This window comes from Delphinapterus leucas, chromosome 11 (assembly GCF_059928025.1).
Source record: "Delphinapterus leucas isolate spDelLeu-1000000601 "Yukka" chromosome 11, BTC_Dleu_Yukka2, whole genome shotgun sequence".
Taxonomy (NCBI): domain Eukaryota; kingdom Metazoa; phylum Chordata; class Mammalia; order Artiodactyla; family Monodontidae; genus Delphinapterus; species Delphinapterus leucas.
Window position 1 is genome coordinate 37,265,916 of NC_143139.1, and position 16,341 is coordinate 37,282,256.

Here is a 16,341-nt window from a genome sequence, read left to right on the forward strand (position 1 = left end):
TACCCCAGGCCATCTCAGCTTGTGAGATAAAAACTCAGAGGCCACGTTGCTAGGCTCTTAGAAGCCTAGACCTCTCACTTACCCGGGAGTTGAATACAAAGTATTTGGGCTGACACTTGTCATCACTGTGTGCTTCATACTCTACTCCACTGCCATGAATAGAGCCCTTGGCCTGTTTCTCATCTAGCTCTGCAGGATTCTGGTGGGTGTAATCCATCATGAAGTTCACACCACTACTCTCAGAGTTGTTGGGTAACATCATCACGTGCACTGGAACTGTATTGTTGAATGTCAGATTCCCAACATTGTGATCCAGAACAGGCGGAGGGCAGGGTATTTGGAATTTCTTGTAAATCACCTAGACCCGGTCATTAACACAACAACAAGTCAGTCTTTTGAGGAAAACAATGAAACAAAAATCCCTGTGGGTGGTTTATGGGGTAGAGGTGAGGGAACTCTGCTGAGGATTCCTTTTAGACTAATGGACAACGGAGACTCCCTCTAGCCTCAGTTTGATGTAAGGAGTTGGAACTATGGTTGGCAACTCTCTCCCTTAGAGTCAACAAGACAGTATTTTGCGTGAATCTATCCCAAACTTCATGCATACTCTTCCATGAGAAAGATGATCATTTTCTTGCTACATTGCATCTCTTTCATGTCTTCAAACTAATGAAAATATGGATCATCAGGAAATTCCCCCCTCCTCCTTTGCCTCTTTGGGGAAATGCTATATACGTTTTGGCATTCATGATATTAGCATAAATCCCCCCTTTTGGAGGGGAGAGGGAGTGGGGTGGGGAGAGGATTTCTTTCTTTAATTCCGCTGTGGTCACCTTCTCTTCATGGGTAGAATGAGTAAGAGAAAATGGCTGATTCATGTAAATATGGCTAATTCTACAGCCTACTCATTTATCTTCTGGGACTCTTCACTTCTTTTTCCTCCGCCTGTCTAAATACTGGGTTGTTGTCACATTTCTGCTTGAAGTGTTCCTTTCGTCCAAATATACATTCAGTATGCCTAGAACATACTATTAGCAATAGTCTTGACATTCTAACTCAACTATTTTTAAACTCATGACTGTTCTTTTCTCATTCCAAATTAGAATACAAGGAAATTGCTTGTGATGCAAGAACTATTTCATGCTAATGATGTGCTTGAACAAAAATGAGGACACCAATTCAGGCACTGAAAGCATCACACCCCTACCAAGTTACAAGGATCATGTCAAAAATCACTTACCACACTGACAAAAAACACCATGCAGGTAAGAGAAAATCCGCTGGTATAACCAAGATAACCTAGGGGTTAGCAGAGAAATTCCGGAAGGTGAATGTGGCATCCACAATCAGCTTACCTCTTGGAATACAAAATGAAAATAAAAATGGAAAATGACTTTACCTAAATTTTTAAGAAGAGAAAGTGGAAGAATGATTCCAACTGACACAAATATGACGAGGTAGTTGCCATTGACATACCATTCTCTAGAAAAGAGAGACCAGAATATTAGGATCAGAAAAGACCAAGTAGAATGAGGCTCTTGATGTTACAAAGAGAGCAGAAGACATACCCAGTATTTTCTTCAAGTCCCATGAACGCTCTGATTACTTCAGGTAGTTCGTATTTAATAATGAAGAGGTAGCTTGACATGGCTAAAATGGAAGACGTGAGAGCTTAGTGGTGGGCACGGCACCAAAGTCACAGGCAAGTTGTGAGAAGTCCAGGCCTTGGTACACCCCTCCTTCTCATTAATTCCCAAAGCGAAAGAAAAACCACCCACTATGTATTCTGTACTGTTTCCAAGTTCTTCTCATGAACAGACATTCGGCCTTTTGGCTCTTGCCTATGGACCTTTGCTAACAGTATCAATGCTGATTCTGTGTTAAATCCAGCTCTGAGGTTTTCAGTGAAGCTACAGTTTCAAAGTTTTTTTCCTGGAGTCATACTGGATTGATAAAAAAAAAAAAGTACAAGAGAGGATAGCTTCTCTAACCTTTGTCAATGAAGTTTTTTCTATATCCTTTGTCCAAATAAGAAATCATACAAAGTGGCAAAATTTCTTGAACGTCTAGATAAGTGATGTATGTGTGATCATGTACTCTTCTGAATACCTGATCTATAAAATCTATAAACCCTCTCCTTGGAAAAATAGTTATGCATACATATGCATAACATACAATTTTGCCTACAATTGTAGGGATGTATGCAACATCCCTTTCTCAAGTCCAACCACTCAGTGAAGAATAATACTAATTTGCTATTTCACACGTGATCAAAAGACTCAATTGAAAATAAAACTGACAAGTTTTGCATTGCAAGGTTTAAGTGTGTGCTACATCCTTCTGGTGAATTTTTGCTAACAGACATTTGAAGCAGATATCTAAGTTGCAGATCGAACTATTAACAGTTTAAAAATATTTCCTTAATCTCAAATGAAAGTAATAACGGTGATAACAGTTCCCCACATTGTTTAGTTCTGCATGTGATCAGCTGAAAATCCACATGAAAGAGCAAGGTGCATCTTATCATCTTCATTCCACAGCTGAGGATATAAAAATTTTGAGAGCTTAACTGATGTGTCCAAGGTCGCACAGCTTGAAAATGACAGACCACATCAAAAATATAAGATCCCTGATTTCACGCCAGTGTGTCTTCTCTATTGTGAAATGAAATGATTTTTACAATACCTGATGTGTCTTCTGTAAACATGACTTGGTTAATCTTTACAAAGACCTTGGCTAAAGCTAAATCTTACAGAGGGTAAACAGAGGAGATATTTCTGATTAACTGGTTCAGCGAGGTACCATTCAATTTTAGAGCTATTAGTTGCTGACTCTCAGTGATGTCACCACTGTTAATGTGTTTGGTCTTTGAAAATTCAGAATGATCCAGACCTGTCTGGGTAATGTCAACATTATTCTGCTAATGGTCAGTGTTAATTTTTCAGGGGATTGAGAAAATTAAATGTTCTAAATGTGGAGTTGCTAAATACAGAAATACAAGTGATTTCTTTTAGGCCACAATAACCACTAATCACATAGAGTAACCAAAGTGAGAGATTTTCAGGAAAGGTGTATGAAATTTCATCTCACTCCCTTAAAGCCACACTGTGGGGTGAGGGGCTTGACTGAGAGACCATGTTATAGTTTATTCCATTGTTTAGAAGCATAATAGTAGCTATACTTGGAACAATAGACAATGCTGTTGCCACTCAGCCTGTTGGGCTCAGGGCTAAGCGTGTGTATGTCCAGTTAATTCAGTGGTCCAAACAAGTATATTAGATCGCCTATGAAGAGATCCTATGAAAGGCTTGATATTTTAAATCTTGATAAGGCTGAGAATTTGAACCAAATGTAAAGCAGTTTATTTGGTGGGGAATGGGGGACTTATATGCTTGGGACCCAATGCCAGTAAAATGAATGAAACAATTCCAGTGTCACTGCCGAATTCTACCCAGGACTGTAGTCTTACTATACAAAAAATATGAAAGACATAAATACAAATCATTAAGATATGACTGATTTTATTTATCTGCCTACCAACTAGCCGTTATCAGGAGCAGGTATAGTTGGATAAAGGTTACTAAAGAAATTGCTGCATTCTAGAAATGCTGGATAATTCCAGTGATTTTATTAATCAGGAAGAATGACCTCCTTGCAAGATCTCTGTGTAAGTTTATTGCAGCATTGTTTACAATAGTAAAAAACCTGGAAACGATCCAAAACTGTTCATCAAGGGATTCAGTACACCAATTATGGTGTATTTATACAATGGAAAGCTCAAAAGCCATTAAAAAGAGTAATATGCAAAAACATTCAAGGCATATTGTTAAATAAAAAAAGTAAGCGGTAAATCAGTATTAGAAGATGATCCTGTTTTAACAGTAACAATATATTTGTTAAATTTGTCATAGAGGAAAACCTGGCATGGGTTTTTCTAAGGATGATTTACATAAACATTTCTTTGTAATTTATATATTTATGTAATGTTTTTGTTTTTCACAATTAGCATATATTTGTCTTATAATTATAAAAATACCATTTAAAAACAACCAGGAGGGCTCCAGTGACATGGATATTGAATCCAAGAACTGGAGAGGAAGGGTCCATGTACTGAACCTGTATTATTATGACACTGTGAGGATGAACTTTTATCCTCAATTGCATAGGTGGAAAAATTGGACTCAGAGGTGTAAAGTGATTTTCCCAAGGTCATAGATAGTGACAGAAACAAACTCAAATTCAGGTGTTATCAGGCACCAAAAGTCTATTCTCTACTCATGGATTTTAAAATGTCTTTTAAAAAACAGTGACATACCAGATGTATACAAACAAGGCTAAGGGAGCCCAGAAGAGCTAGTACCTAATAGCCTAGAGAATGATGGATCATGGAGCAAACAGAGAGGGAGAGCCAGAGAATGTGTATGTGTTAGGTCTGGAGGATTGTAAAAGTAGGGGAACTAAATATAGTTTGTTATAGTATGACACAGGACACATAGGGAACAGATGATAGATAGATAGATAGGTAGAGAGAGAGAGAGAGAGAGAGAGAGAGAGAGAGAGAGAGAGAGATTGGGGTTTGTAGGAAAGGTATCAGAAAGGTAGGCAAAGGAAAGATGATGAAAACCCTTATATGTCAGACTAAAGAGTTTACATTTTATCTTGAAAATCATGAGGGCATGCTGAAGAAGTTTATGCATGTGAGAAGCAGGAGTGGATCTGAATTTGAGAAAGTTAATTTGGAAGATGAATTACAGATGGAAGAGGGGAAACTAAATACAGGAATAACAGGTAGATGTCTACTGCAAAAGTCTGAGCAGAAATAGTAATCACCTGAAGTGTGATGGCGAGACTAGAAGGAGAGGAGAGATTCAAAGGCTAAATAAGAGAAAGAATGGATAAAAGCTGGTATTTGATTGGATTGTCAGGGTTAGGGAGAGAGGGAAAAGCTTAGGCTGACACCCAGATTGCTGGCTTAAGAAACTGGATGCTGCTGGTATTGTTCACTGAGATGAAAGAACAGAAGTATAGAATAACAGGTTTGGGGACTGGGTAGGAGGTGAGGAAATAAGTTCTACTATGTGGTGATATAGTCCAGGTCGTTCAAGGAGACTTAGCCAGTAGGACATCTGAAATATGGGTCAAGATGCCTTTTGAGGGTCAAAGACACGATAGGACCAGTGAAGCTGGTGGACATACATATCACCTGGAACACTAGTAAAAAAAATGTACTTCTCGGCTCTCCTCTGGAAGGGATCATTCAGTAGGAATTAAAAGAATCTGTAGAACCAAGAAATCTGTGCTTTATAATGCTTCCGATGCCTAGCCAGATTTTTGCCTTAGCACAATTTCTAGGGATACTCTACAGTGGGCTGGCTCTGTGCAGGCTGTGTCTCAAGGACCCCAAAATTTGGCTATGTGCCTCAGATACTAAATTTTCCCTTTTATGAAACAAACTCAATCATACATGTGACACATCAACTGTTTGGGCAATGACAGATATAAGCACTAATGCTTTAACTTTTAAAAGTAATAATTAAAGCCATTTGAAATCAAGAAAGGTTTTATTTTATATTTTGATTCTAGAATTTATTTGGTAGGGTTTTATATAGTATTTCATTTCTTAGATATTGCTATTTTCAATTAAAGAGGGATTAAGGAGCAATGAAAGAGCAAATCTATTTAGGAAACTCTACTTTTGAAATTTAAAAATGATAAAACAGCTATTTTTCTGTATTTAAAGGGCCTGTTCATTGCCATTGAGTTTTCTTATTTCTTGAACATCTTTTTAGAAAGTTTAAATGGTTTGTTGAAAGCCAGATCCTCTTACCTCCAATGTTCTGCATTGTAATGGAAATAAAAGCTCCGATTTTCCCAGGCCATCCAAATGCCTTTTCACCTAGTTTTTCATAAATTAAAGATCCTATAATCAAAAATGAAAAGAAACTTGTTTAAAAAAAAACTGTTTTAGTGACTAAAATATTTCTATGTAATTCTCCACTGGAGCCTCAAACATGTAAATAAACACCATATAGAAATTACAAACCCCAAATACGCAATCTCAAAAGCCATTACAAAATATGGTAAATGTTCTCCAAACAAGAAGCGATGCCTTCATTCATCTTGGCTCCAGGCAGCAAGTCAGAACTGTTATTTCTATCATCCACCAAAAGTCTTTTTCTCTATTTGGCTTGAACCTGAGCAGGTTGACTTTCACTTGTCTCACTTGCCCAGATAACTAAAAACATGGAGAGACCATGTGATTGGGGTTAGAAGAAAATGAAATGTAAAATTGACCAACACCATCCTATAGGTATAGAGCTAAAGGCTGAAATACCCTTTAATGAGATCAAAATAGCATGTCTTAGGTCTAGGGAGTGGCATACCTCCTTCCTTCGCAGTCTTTAATAAAAGATGAACTGAATAGAGAGATAGGATTGCCACAGCAAGCAGCATGATTCTGTGAAGGGAATAGAGAGGAGACGATAATGTTTCTATAAAAAATAAGATGTAATATTAGATGTTACATTATTACACTGGTCTTTTCAATCATTAACTTTCCAAGAGCATGTGGATTTGGGGGAAGCTGAAAAATTCTTTTCAGAACTCCACCAATGCCCTTAAATGTCCCAGAACTGGAATTGGCTTTATTTTATGGGCCAAAACGTACTATTGGAAGTTCCTAACGCTACTTTTTTAGTCTTAGATTCTACCCAGTAGTAGAATCTGGTTTATAACTTAGATGCTAAATGCATAGCAAAATTAGCAAATACTTACTCAGCATATGGGTATATGTACACCATATCTGCGGGGTATTCCCATGAACATTTATAATTGAAGGGCTATTCAATGACCTGACTAAACATTAATCTAAAATCTAGAAATACAGAAGTCAAAGCAAATTCTGAGCTCCGTTACTACTGAGTCTGCATATTAGATGACAGTGATCAGATGTGTGAACCAGAGGGTCTGACAATTGCCTGTATAATAGAGAAAACAGAGAAAGGTAAGTCTAGGGTGCAGGAAAACCTTTGCTGTATTCAGAAAAATCATTTCTGGTTCAGGACCCTCCACATGTCCACAGGCATATATGATTTCTTTATGTATACAGTGATCAATGCTTCTCCAAAAAACAAGAATTGGACAGCAAAAATAAAGAGTGTAGATAGAAGCATCTATATAATAAATTAATGCACAGCACTAAACTTTACCTGAAATTTAAAAAAAAAAACCTTATCCTTTGTTTAATATGATGAGAGCATACCAAACAGTCTCCCCTCAATTGATCTAATTCTTTGGTAATTCCTTGGGAAGTCAATGTTACAAATGTAGATTTAGACCGAGTTACAAATGTTATAGCTATTCTAGCTCTATTGTACTGTTTGTTTTTTTTTTTCACAAAACATGTTCACCAGAACTGCCTAATCAATGTCTTATTCATACATTTTTCCATATACGTTATGAATTGACCTGTTTTTAAAGAATTATGTAATTCAGATTATATAATTTTGTTCCCTGGAAAAATAATAAGCGTACCCTGTATTCTAAATACATTTTCTGCTTTGGCAGAAAATACTAAAAGTAACACCGATGAAATCCTGTGTCACTTGTTGGGAATTGAGGGAGATTGCTGAATCCAGTTTGGGCTACTTGGATACACAAAACACACCTCATGATATCTAGCTATGTAATTGTTCTGGCCAAATTAATCTGCTAAATGTTTACAGGCCTGAAATGAGGCTTTCAGTTTTAAAAGTGGAATATTCTCCTGCCATGAAAATGAACTCTAGGATTGGGGGGAGTGTTTCTTTCTTTTTTTTTTTTTTTCTGCGGTACGCGGGCCTCTCACTGCTGTGGCCTCTCCCGTTGCGGAGCACAGGCTCCGGACGCGCAGGCTCAGTGGCCATGGCTCACGGGCCCAGCCGCTCCGCGGCATGTGGGATCTTCCCGGACCGGGGCACGAACCCGTGTCCCCTGCATCGGCAGGCGGACTCTCAACCACTGCGCCGCCAGGGAAGCCCCCTAATTAATTTTAATGATATGTGTAATTAGTAAGGAGAAGGCAGTCTTTTGTCTTAGAGATAGTGTACATTATAAAAGTGTACAACTATGCATATGAATATACCTCTAGCCATTAGGAGTCAGAAAATTTTTAAAACTTACTTTATTTGAAACATGCCTTAGAAAAGTAAAGCTGATATCAAAAGCCATTCAGCTAAAAAATACGACACCTAACAGTTCAATCAAAGCACTGACACGATATAAATATTTATAGTTCAGCCCGATCCTTAGCCCTCAAATAGCTGTGTGATTACCTAATCATAAATGATATTCAGAACACAAATAGCATATATTTATAACATAAATGTTGCATTCTTAGACAGTTATTTAAGACTCCAGCACTGCATTAGGGGTTGTGATCTGCATTCATACTGATGCCTGACTAACATTAGACTTTATTCTTGTGAAGCATTTCACTGCCACCAACTGTGTCTTTGAAAATACCAGGCTGTACGTAATGCACAGATGTCTGTGGCTGTCTGTCACAGACAATGTGGTGTCCATCCTCCAGGCTGGCTATGTGATGCTGCTACCACTAGGCAGCATTTGACCAAGTTTGGATAAAGTGCATTGGTTTAGGTATAAACTTTGGCCACTCTGCAAAAATCTCTGCGCCAAGCACTGTTTCTAGGTCTTGGGGATACAGACGTGCAGTGAGTAAAAACAGACATGGGCTCAACCCTTTGGAGATGATAGTCTAGCAAGGGAGAGAGACATTAACCAAATGAATCAGACGACCGCACTAAAATATTAACACTGTGATGAGTGTCTAATAAGGTGGTTTGTCCAAGTCACGGAGGTTGGGGGAAGGCATAACTGAGGTGAGGCTGAGCTGAGTTATGAGGAGTTAACTAGCTGAAGAGGAAAGGAAAGAAGGTTCCAAGATCACGTGCAAAGGGCCTGTGGTGAGAGGGAATGGCACCTTCATGGGATGGAGAGAAGGTCACTGTGCCCAGTATATCTTGTATATAGGGGCACAGGAGATGGGACCAGGGCATGCAGGACCCTGTAGGTCTGGTTTGGGAAGGGATGTTTTTCCTAAGAGTGTGTATAAAGTCAGATTTGCTGCCAGGAAAGATCTTTTAAATTATTAAACACCAAATTATTTTATAACGAATTACTTTGTAAAGTGGTTTCTATGGACTGGTAGGGCTGTTCCAGCAGTTTGGGGGATTGGGCACATAAACTCTCTGCCGTTTGGTTAGGGATGGCTGGTTGAACAAGTATGATGATTAGACTGCTCTGATTACTTTTCGTTGTTGTTTTATTTAAAAGGAAGGGAATATGTTAATATTTTCTCAGATTATTCCTATTCACAAAGATCAAACTTCAGATTAATTGAAAGGGCACCAGGTATGCATGGGCTTTGAACCAAGTGTAGATGTGTCCATTCACTTACATAAAAAGGATGATCCCTGTGTTGGCCATGGCATAGGACAGGCCCAGGATTCCACTGCCCATGATGGCATTACTCAGATTGAATGAAGACATTCCAAAGGAGGTGGTTCCAGGATGCTTGAAGACAAAGGGATGCGTGATAAGCAAATATTTGCCAAAGGACGAAGCTTTTTTTGGATTATTCTTATCCTATATTATCTTTACTGGAGGAGACTACCATCCAATAGGGAAGATTAAGATAAAATCACAGTGAATAAAAGTCATGACTCAACTTCAATAAAAGTGTATAATTTTCAGTGGAATGTAGTACTTGATTTAGGCAGGGGTCTCAGTAAAAATAAAAAATACAAGTTGAGTAACATAAAGAAGGGAAAGCATGTAGGATTGCAGATTACATTTGGGTTAGAATGATTTCTCCAAAAAACAAATAAATTTCATAAATGATTTATGCAGCCATATGGCGAACAGGAAAAACAAGCCCTTATTCCAGTAAGGGCCTGAATAAACAGAGAATGTGCTGATCAAGGCTTGGAAAATTTCAGTCACTTTGTTTTCGCACAGAGACCCAGGTAGATCAGACATCCTCAAGTCCTGTTTACTGCCAGAGAGCAGAAAGTCACTTACATGTTCATCGTCATAATCTGTCAGCTTCTTTTTCCCCAAAAATCCATTTGTCAGAAATTTCTGACTTTCAGCATCTTCATTAGTAAATTGACTGAACACACACACACACACAGGAAAAGAAGACAGTAAAAACATCTGGTAAATGCTCTGAGTTATACTTATGTTTCAGGTGATCTGTCACTGAATCAGGAGAGGAAAAACAAGACAGACTTTTTTTTCTCTTCTCCTCCACATACTACTGTTCCTTCCAGACCAATGACTGAGCCCCATTTATGAATATACTTTGGGAGGGAGGGAGAAAGTTATGAAGGAAGAAAATATTTTTTTAGTTGGGATCTTTTATAAGCCACATTTCTTCTTCACACATTGACTATGCAAAAAAAAAAAAAAAGAGAGAGAGAGAGAATAATTAGAGCGAATTTTGTTGCCATTTCGAGCCCTCCCAAAGAAAGGGAACAGAGCAGTGACTGAGTTTTCTCAACTGCTAATACACCATGATCAGAGGATCTTATTAATTCAGTAAATATTTATTAAGTGCCTTGACAATGTGATCCCATCTCACTTGATGCTCAGATGTCTCTGTGAGAGAAACTTCCATGTCTCTGCCCTAAATATGCAGCGACTATGGCTCAGAAGAGTGAGGTAGTGTATCCAGACGCACCAGATCCCAGGTCTAGGGTCTCCCACAGTGCCATGGAGACCTGGGCAGGGCACTGTAGCTGGTATTTTCCTCTTTTTTGGTTCCATCTTTTTATACACATATCCCTTGCTGGAAAGGAGTTGGATGGTAGCTCTGTGCTGTGTTTGGTTGTGTGTGAGTGTGTGTAGTTTAATTACTCTGAAAATGTACTTGAATTGTTAGACAATGAATGAAACTAAGAAAAACATTAAAGAAATCCAGTGAATTAGTAGAAGAGTTGGGAGGACTTTAAGATGTCACTATCCATGGAACATTATGACTGCGGTCTACTTGGTACAGGCTGGAAGCTGCACATCCCCTGACAGTACTGGTCGGCTCCTGGAGCTCTGTGCCAGAGGTTTTGAGGGTATGGATCTAGTACCAGTCACATTTCCGAAAGGCTTGACTAATGAGTTCAGCTGCCACCATTGCATTTTTTTTTTTTTTTTTTTTTTTGCTGTACGCGGGCCTCTCACTGTTGTGGCCTCTCCCGTCGCGGAGCACAGGCTCCGGACGCGCAGGCTCAGTGGCCATGGCTCACGGGCCCAGCCGCTCCGCGGCATATGGGATCTTCCCAGACCGGGGCACGAACCCATGTCCCCTGCATCGGTAGGCGGACTCTCAACCACTGCGCCACCAGGGATGCGCCACCAGGGAAGCCCCATCAGGGCAGCCCCACCACTGCATTTTGACACTGCAAACTATCACACAGACTTTCTTTTTGTTACAGGAAATGCTCAAATATGTATGCTTAGTTCTTAAAAGTGCTTTATAATTAGATAGATCGCAATTTTAGGGCATTTCTTGCATGAGAAAGTAAAATAAAATGATTGGAGAGTATTTTATTAAAATAACCCTTAGAAATATAAAAGGGGAAAATAATTATTTTAGATCTGTACAAATGATCTCTTATAATAGAAGCTAATTCTGAATATACCTTATGAGAAAGAAGGATAACAAGGTTACTTTTTGAGAATAGAGAACAATTCTAAAGTGTAGATAGAACGAGCAGACAAAATCATAAAGTTTTGTGTGCTTTTCTAAAACTCAAGAAGTGGATTTTCTTGAACCTCATGGTGTACAAGTTAGGAACATATCCTGTCATTTTCCTCCTATTTCTGGAAGGAAGTATAATGCCCTCAGATGCTGCCTTCTTCCACCTCTGCACTTCTGCACTCCCCCTCCCTTTTGTGCTTTATTTTAATGTCCGTAGTTAATATACTTGTTATGTGGAGACTGGTACACAATGTTCATAGTTGGAAACGGAGACCATAAAATGAACTGGAGCCCCAAATGGACCTAACGATTATAAAAACAAAAGTGTCATCTAGATTTAAACTCTGGAACGTCCAATGTTCTATTTTAACCTTAATCAATAAGTTAGAATCCTTTAGTCCATGAGTAATTTTTAAATGTTTAAATGTGAAAGTAAATAGACTTTCTCCTTTGAGGCATTTGCATGATCTTATTTTGGCATGAGATGAGTTGTAGTCATAAAACATGCCAAGATTGTATAAAATATACAAGAAATGTCCCCAGTGTCTTCAATGATTTAATACCAAACCCAGCATATATTGAAAACATAAGTATAATGATTCCAAATAAATGTATTATGTTGAACTTCCCTCTAAATTTACATTTAAGAGATCTATCCAAACATAAACAAAACCCATCTTTTTAAAGTGATCATACAATTGCAAAATGATGACCCACTTGAGTCAGGAGTTACAAGCTAGGTCACTGTAAGTGTTCCAGAACACATTATCTGAAGCTAACAAAAGCATTCTTGCTCTTTCCATGACGGCTTTCAGAGGACCAAATGCCCTGTAGGACTGTTCTTAGGACCATGTCCCCTTCAGCTCTTCCACCTCCACAGAGCTCATATCTGTGTGCATCCTTCTCAGAAACAAAAGAGCCCTCAGATTTGATCAATTTCCTGAGGGTGATGAAGTGGAGGAGGAAAAAGAAAAGTTTACAGAGTATCACCTATCTCAAAGGCACTCACTTAATCCTCAGCAAAGTAGGCGTTGGTTTGCCATTCTGCATTTTCCACTGAAGCTCAAAGAAGATAACTATCTTCTCCAAGATCAGGTAACTCCTCTGCAGATTCCAAAGCCCTGGTTCTGCTACATTGTGCTTCCTCAAGGGTCACCTAACTAGAAAGCATCATATTTACATCTCCAGAGTCTCTCTCGTCTGACAACACTAACGTTTACTACTGCGCTGGCTTCTTGGAGGAAGAGCAGTGCTTCCTCCCGACACCCTTCCTGGATGTTGTGGATGCAATAAGACGTCTTGGTTTGAGGATAATATTCTCTGCTTCAGACTGAGATTTGGTCAAATATTCACTTCTGAATGTCTTAAGTCGTGCATAATTTGTGTTATATAATATTTTGTGAGAAATTAATAAACTTATCAAATAACAGTTGTGCAGCTACTATGTACCAGGCAGTACCATTAACATGTTGTAGTGGCATCGTGAACATCTGGACAGGGAGAGGTTACGCAAAGCAGGGGGTGGTCACTTCTAACTGGGGGAAGGCTTCACAGGAGAACTAACATTGAGCTGAGTCTTGAAGGATGAGTGCAGTCAATAGAGAAAAAGGGTAAGGTGAGTGGGTAATACTAAAAAAAAAAGGGCATTTCAGGCACACAGAACAGAGTTAACGAAGGAACAGGAGCTCTGAGTGGCTCAACAAGGCTAGGAAAGAGGGTACAAACAGGGAGCAGGGCAAGAGATGGACAGGAGAGCTAGATGAGGGCCAGATCATGCAAGGCCTTATATGCCAAGCAATGTATGTATAGTCCAATCTTTCTCCTATAGCTAATGGGGAACCACTGAAAGGGTTTACCCAGGGATGGAACATAAGTCAATTTGCAATTGTAAAAGATAACTTTTGCAAGGGATGTGCAGGGCTAGCTGGAAGAGAGCAAAATATAAGACAGGAAGACAAATCAGGGCTGTTCTAGTAGACAGGTGACAGATGACGCGGGCCTGTAATAAGATGGCAATAGAATAAGTACAGACAAGTGGGTAGGTTTGAAATATTAATGAGGTAGACCCAACCAGATATAGTCGAACAGTGGATGTGCAGTTTCGGGGAAAGGATGAGTCAAAGTTGACACCAAACATCCTTTGATTGAGTTCCTGAATGATAGTGATGACTTTCACCAAGATGGGTTTGCTTGAGGAGGGACAGAGTTTGAAGGGAATGGCAGTAGTTCAATATTAGACATTACAAGTTTGACTTTATCAATGAGACAATTCAGACACATGAGTCATCCAGTAGAGATGTGTAGTAAACACATCTGTGAGTTGAAATAGAAGAGGAACAGGCGGAAGATATGGCATATGTTCAGTGGGTGAAGCCTGATGGCTGTGAATAAGCTTGCTCATAGGACACTTTTAGCCAGAGAAGAATCCCTGCAGAACTCTGGAGACGTAGCAACACTTACAGGGCAGTCAGAGGAAGAGGAGTCTGAGAGAATAGTCCAAAAGGTAACAGAAGTGATAGGCTAATATCATTTAAATTATTCTGTATTATTAATAGGGACAAGAACACTGTAACTGTAATTCTAAATTAATCACACAAAGGATTGACATACAATAATAATATAATAATGTGTACTTCAGGATCAGAGAGTTGATGCGTTAACATCAAAGTCATTGTTATCTCTCAAATAGGTAATAAATCCTATTTTTCCCAACAAAAACCTTGTTTTCCATGTCCATAAATGTCTCTTATTTTTCCATGGAACCTGGTTATTTTAACCCCATACCTGCTCATTGCTGCCTTTTCTAAATTTCCCATCCCGGTGTAGCTATCTTGAATACTTTCTCCACTGATGCTCTCATCATCAGGTTCGATGTTGACATTGCTCAGTTCCATGGGATCCATTTGAGCTGTCAGCGCTTTCTTGTCCACACACAAGCTCCTTCAGTGTAAACAAGATACTGTACCTTCAGCTTGAGGCTCTTCTACTTGGAGTTATGTTCAGAACACTCTGTTCTGCACACAGAACACAAAATAAATCATTATAATTTACTTCAAATTAGATAAATGAACACTAGTCACCTATTTGTGTATGTTCTCTGTAAAAACATGGAAAGGAAGTAAACTCCTAAAAACTTCACATAAACATGTCCCCAAAGCTTCCATTACCCAATACAAAAATAAAAAGAAAATGGAAGAGAAAAAGGAAAATTCTTAATAAATTGCCAAATCAGCAGGTATTTATAGAATGCCTATGTGTGGCAGGTGCTTTGCTAGTCACTGTAGGAAGAAAAAAAAATATTAAGACACGGCAGCAGTCTTTAAGAAGCTTTAGCTATTTGTAAGCAGATTGCATGACTTAAAAGGGCGACAATAGTAAACTGTTGATAAAGGAAGATCTGCCAAGGCGGAATCTACCAGTGTCTCTACCAGCAGTAACGCAGAAAATTACTGCTTTAATTTGTTAATTGGGCATGAAAGAATTAACACCGCCAAAATGCTTGATAACATGCAACACAGGGTAGGATCAGCCTCAGGGAACCACTTTCCAGGCCCTTGGATCATGAAGCCAAAGTTAAGAATAGTAACCAAAGCAAGTACAGGTTTGTCTTTGAATCAGCCTCAGTCACCATTTATATAAAGTTGAAATGCACTTTAACAAGAAAAGGGTTCAGCTTTTAGGCTCTGCTCTGCCTTTAATTTATTGGATTTCAGCACAAGTTATTTAACTTTTTGACCTTATTTTCCTCAACTGTAAAGTGAAAAGGGGTGGACTGGCTCTGTGTTAAAAGATGCTATGAATCTATTAATGGTAATGTTCTGAAATTTTTACTATTGAAATTCTTGTTGAAGCGTTATATTGGGAGAAACACTATTACTCTTGGAATGTGTGGTTCTGAAACATGCACTACCCATTTGGTAAGGAAATCCTGAGTAGAGAAACTAACATAAAAATTGCTCCAGAATTCATGGAATCCACAAATCCCCTGACAAATATGAAACAGCCACATGAGAAGGCCCCCACAATCCAGGGCTGCAGCAGCACATCTGTGAAAGACAACTCACACTCAACATGAGCTCACACCCCAAATCACAAAAGTGACATATCACACACAGAAACTCATTAGGAGTGTCAGCAGGCACAAGAAATAATAAGATTCATACCCGAGTGACTACAAACTGCAAGTAACTTAAAATGGACTTTAAAATTAATATAATAAAAAGTAATAAAAGATTCAAAATAAGAAATAACATCCACAGATTAAGAACATGGTAAAAAAAAAATCAGGTTAGTTTGAGAAACAGCCAAAAAAAGAATTCTAAAAATAAAATGTATAGTCATATAAAAAATTCAGCTGAAGGGAGAGTAATGAAACTGGAAGACAGATCAGTGGAAATCACTCTGATTATATCACAAAGAAAGAAAGAAAAATATAAAGAAGTTAAGAGACATGGGGAAGAAAAATGAGAAAAAGAAGGTTAAACATACCCTAATAGTTATTCTAATATGAGAAAATTATGAGACTAGGGAGAGACCAAAAGGACATAATGGCAAAGAATTGTTGGGAGCTAAAGAAAGATAGGATT

The 16,341-nt window shown here is 38.6% G+C and overlaps 1 protein-coding gene across 1 annotated transcript in view; it reads right to left on the reverse strand.

The window, feature by feature from the left end:
- SLC38A4 (solute carrier family 38 member 4) overlaps positions 1–14,781 on the reverse strand; it is a 28,093-nt gene extending 13,312 nt beyond the window's left edge. Inside the window, exons 1-9 of the mRNA XM_022572379.2 lie at positions 14,540–14,781; positions 10,081–10,171; positions 9,458–9,573; positions 6,384–6,457; positions 5,828–5,920; positions 1,569–1,650; positions 1,400–1,482; positions 1,241–1,299; positions 83–358 (exon numbers count right to left, since the gene is read on the reverse strand). Of these exons, the coding sequence (XP_022428087.1) occupies positions 83–358; positions 1,241–1,299; positions 1,400–1,482; positions 1,569–1,650; positions 5,828–5,920; positions 6,384–6,457; positions 9,458–9,573; positions 10,081–10,171; positions 14,540–14,658 (993 nt within the window). The 5' untranslated portion in view covers positions 14,659–14,781. The remainder of the gene's footprint in view (positions 1–82; positions 359–1,240; positions 1,300–1,399; positions 1,483–1,568; positions 1,651–5,827; positions 5,921–6,383; positions 6,458–9,457; positions 9,574–10,080; positions 10,172–14,539) is intronic.
- Between the last annotated feature and the right edge of the window lie 1,560 nt (positions 14,782–16,341).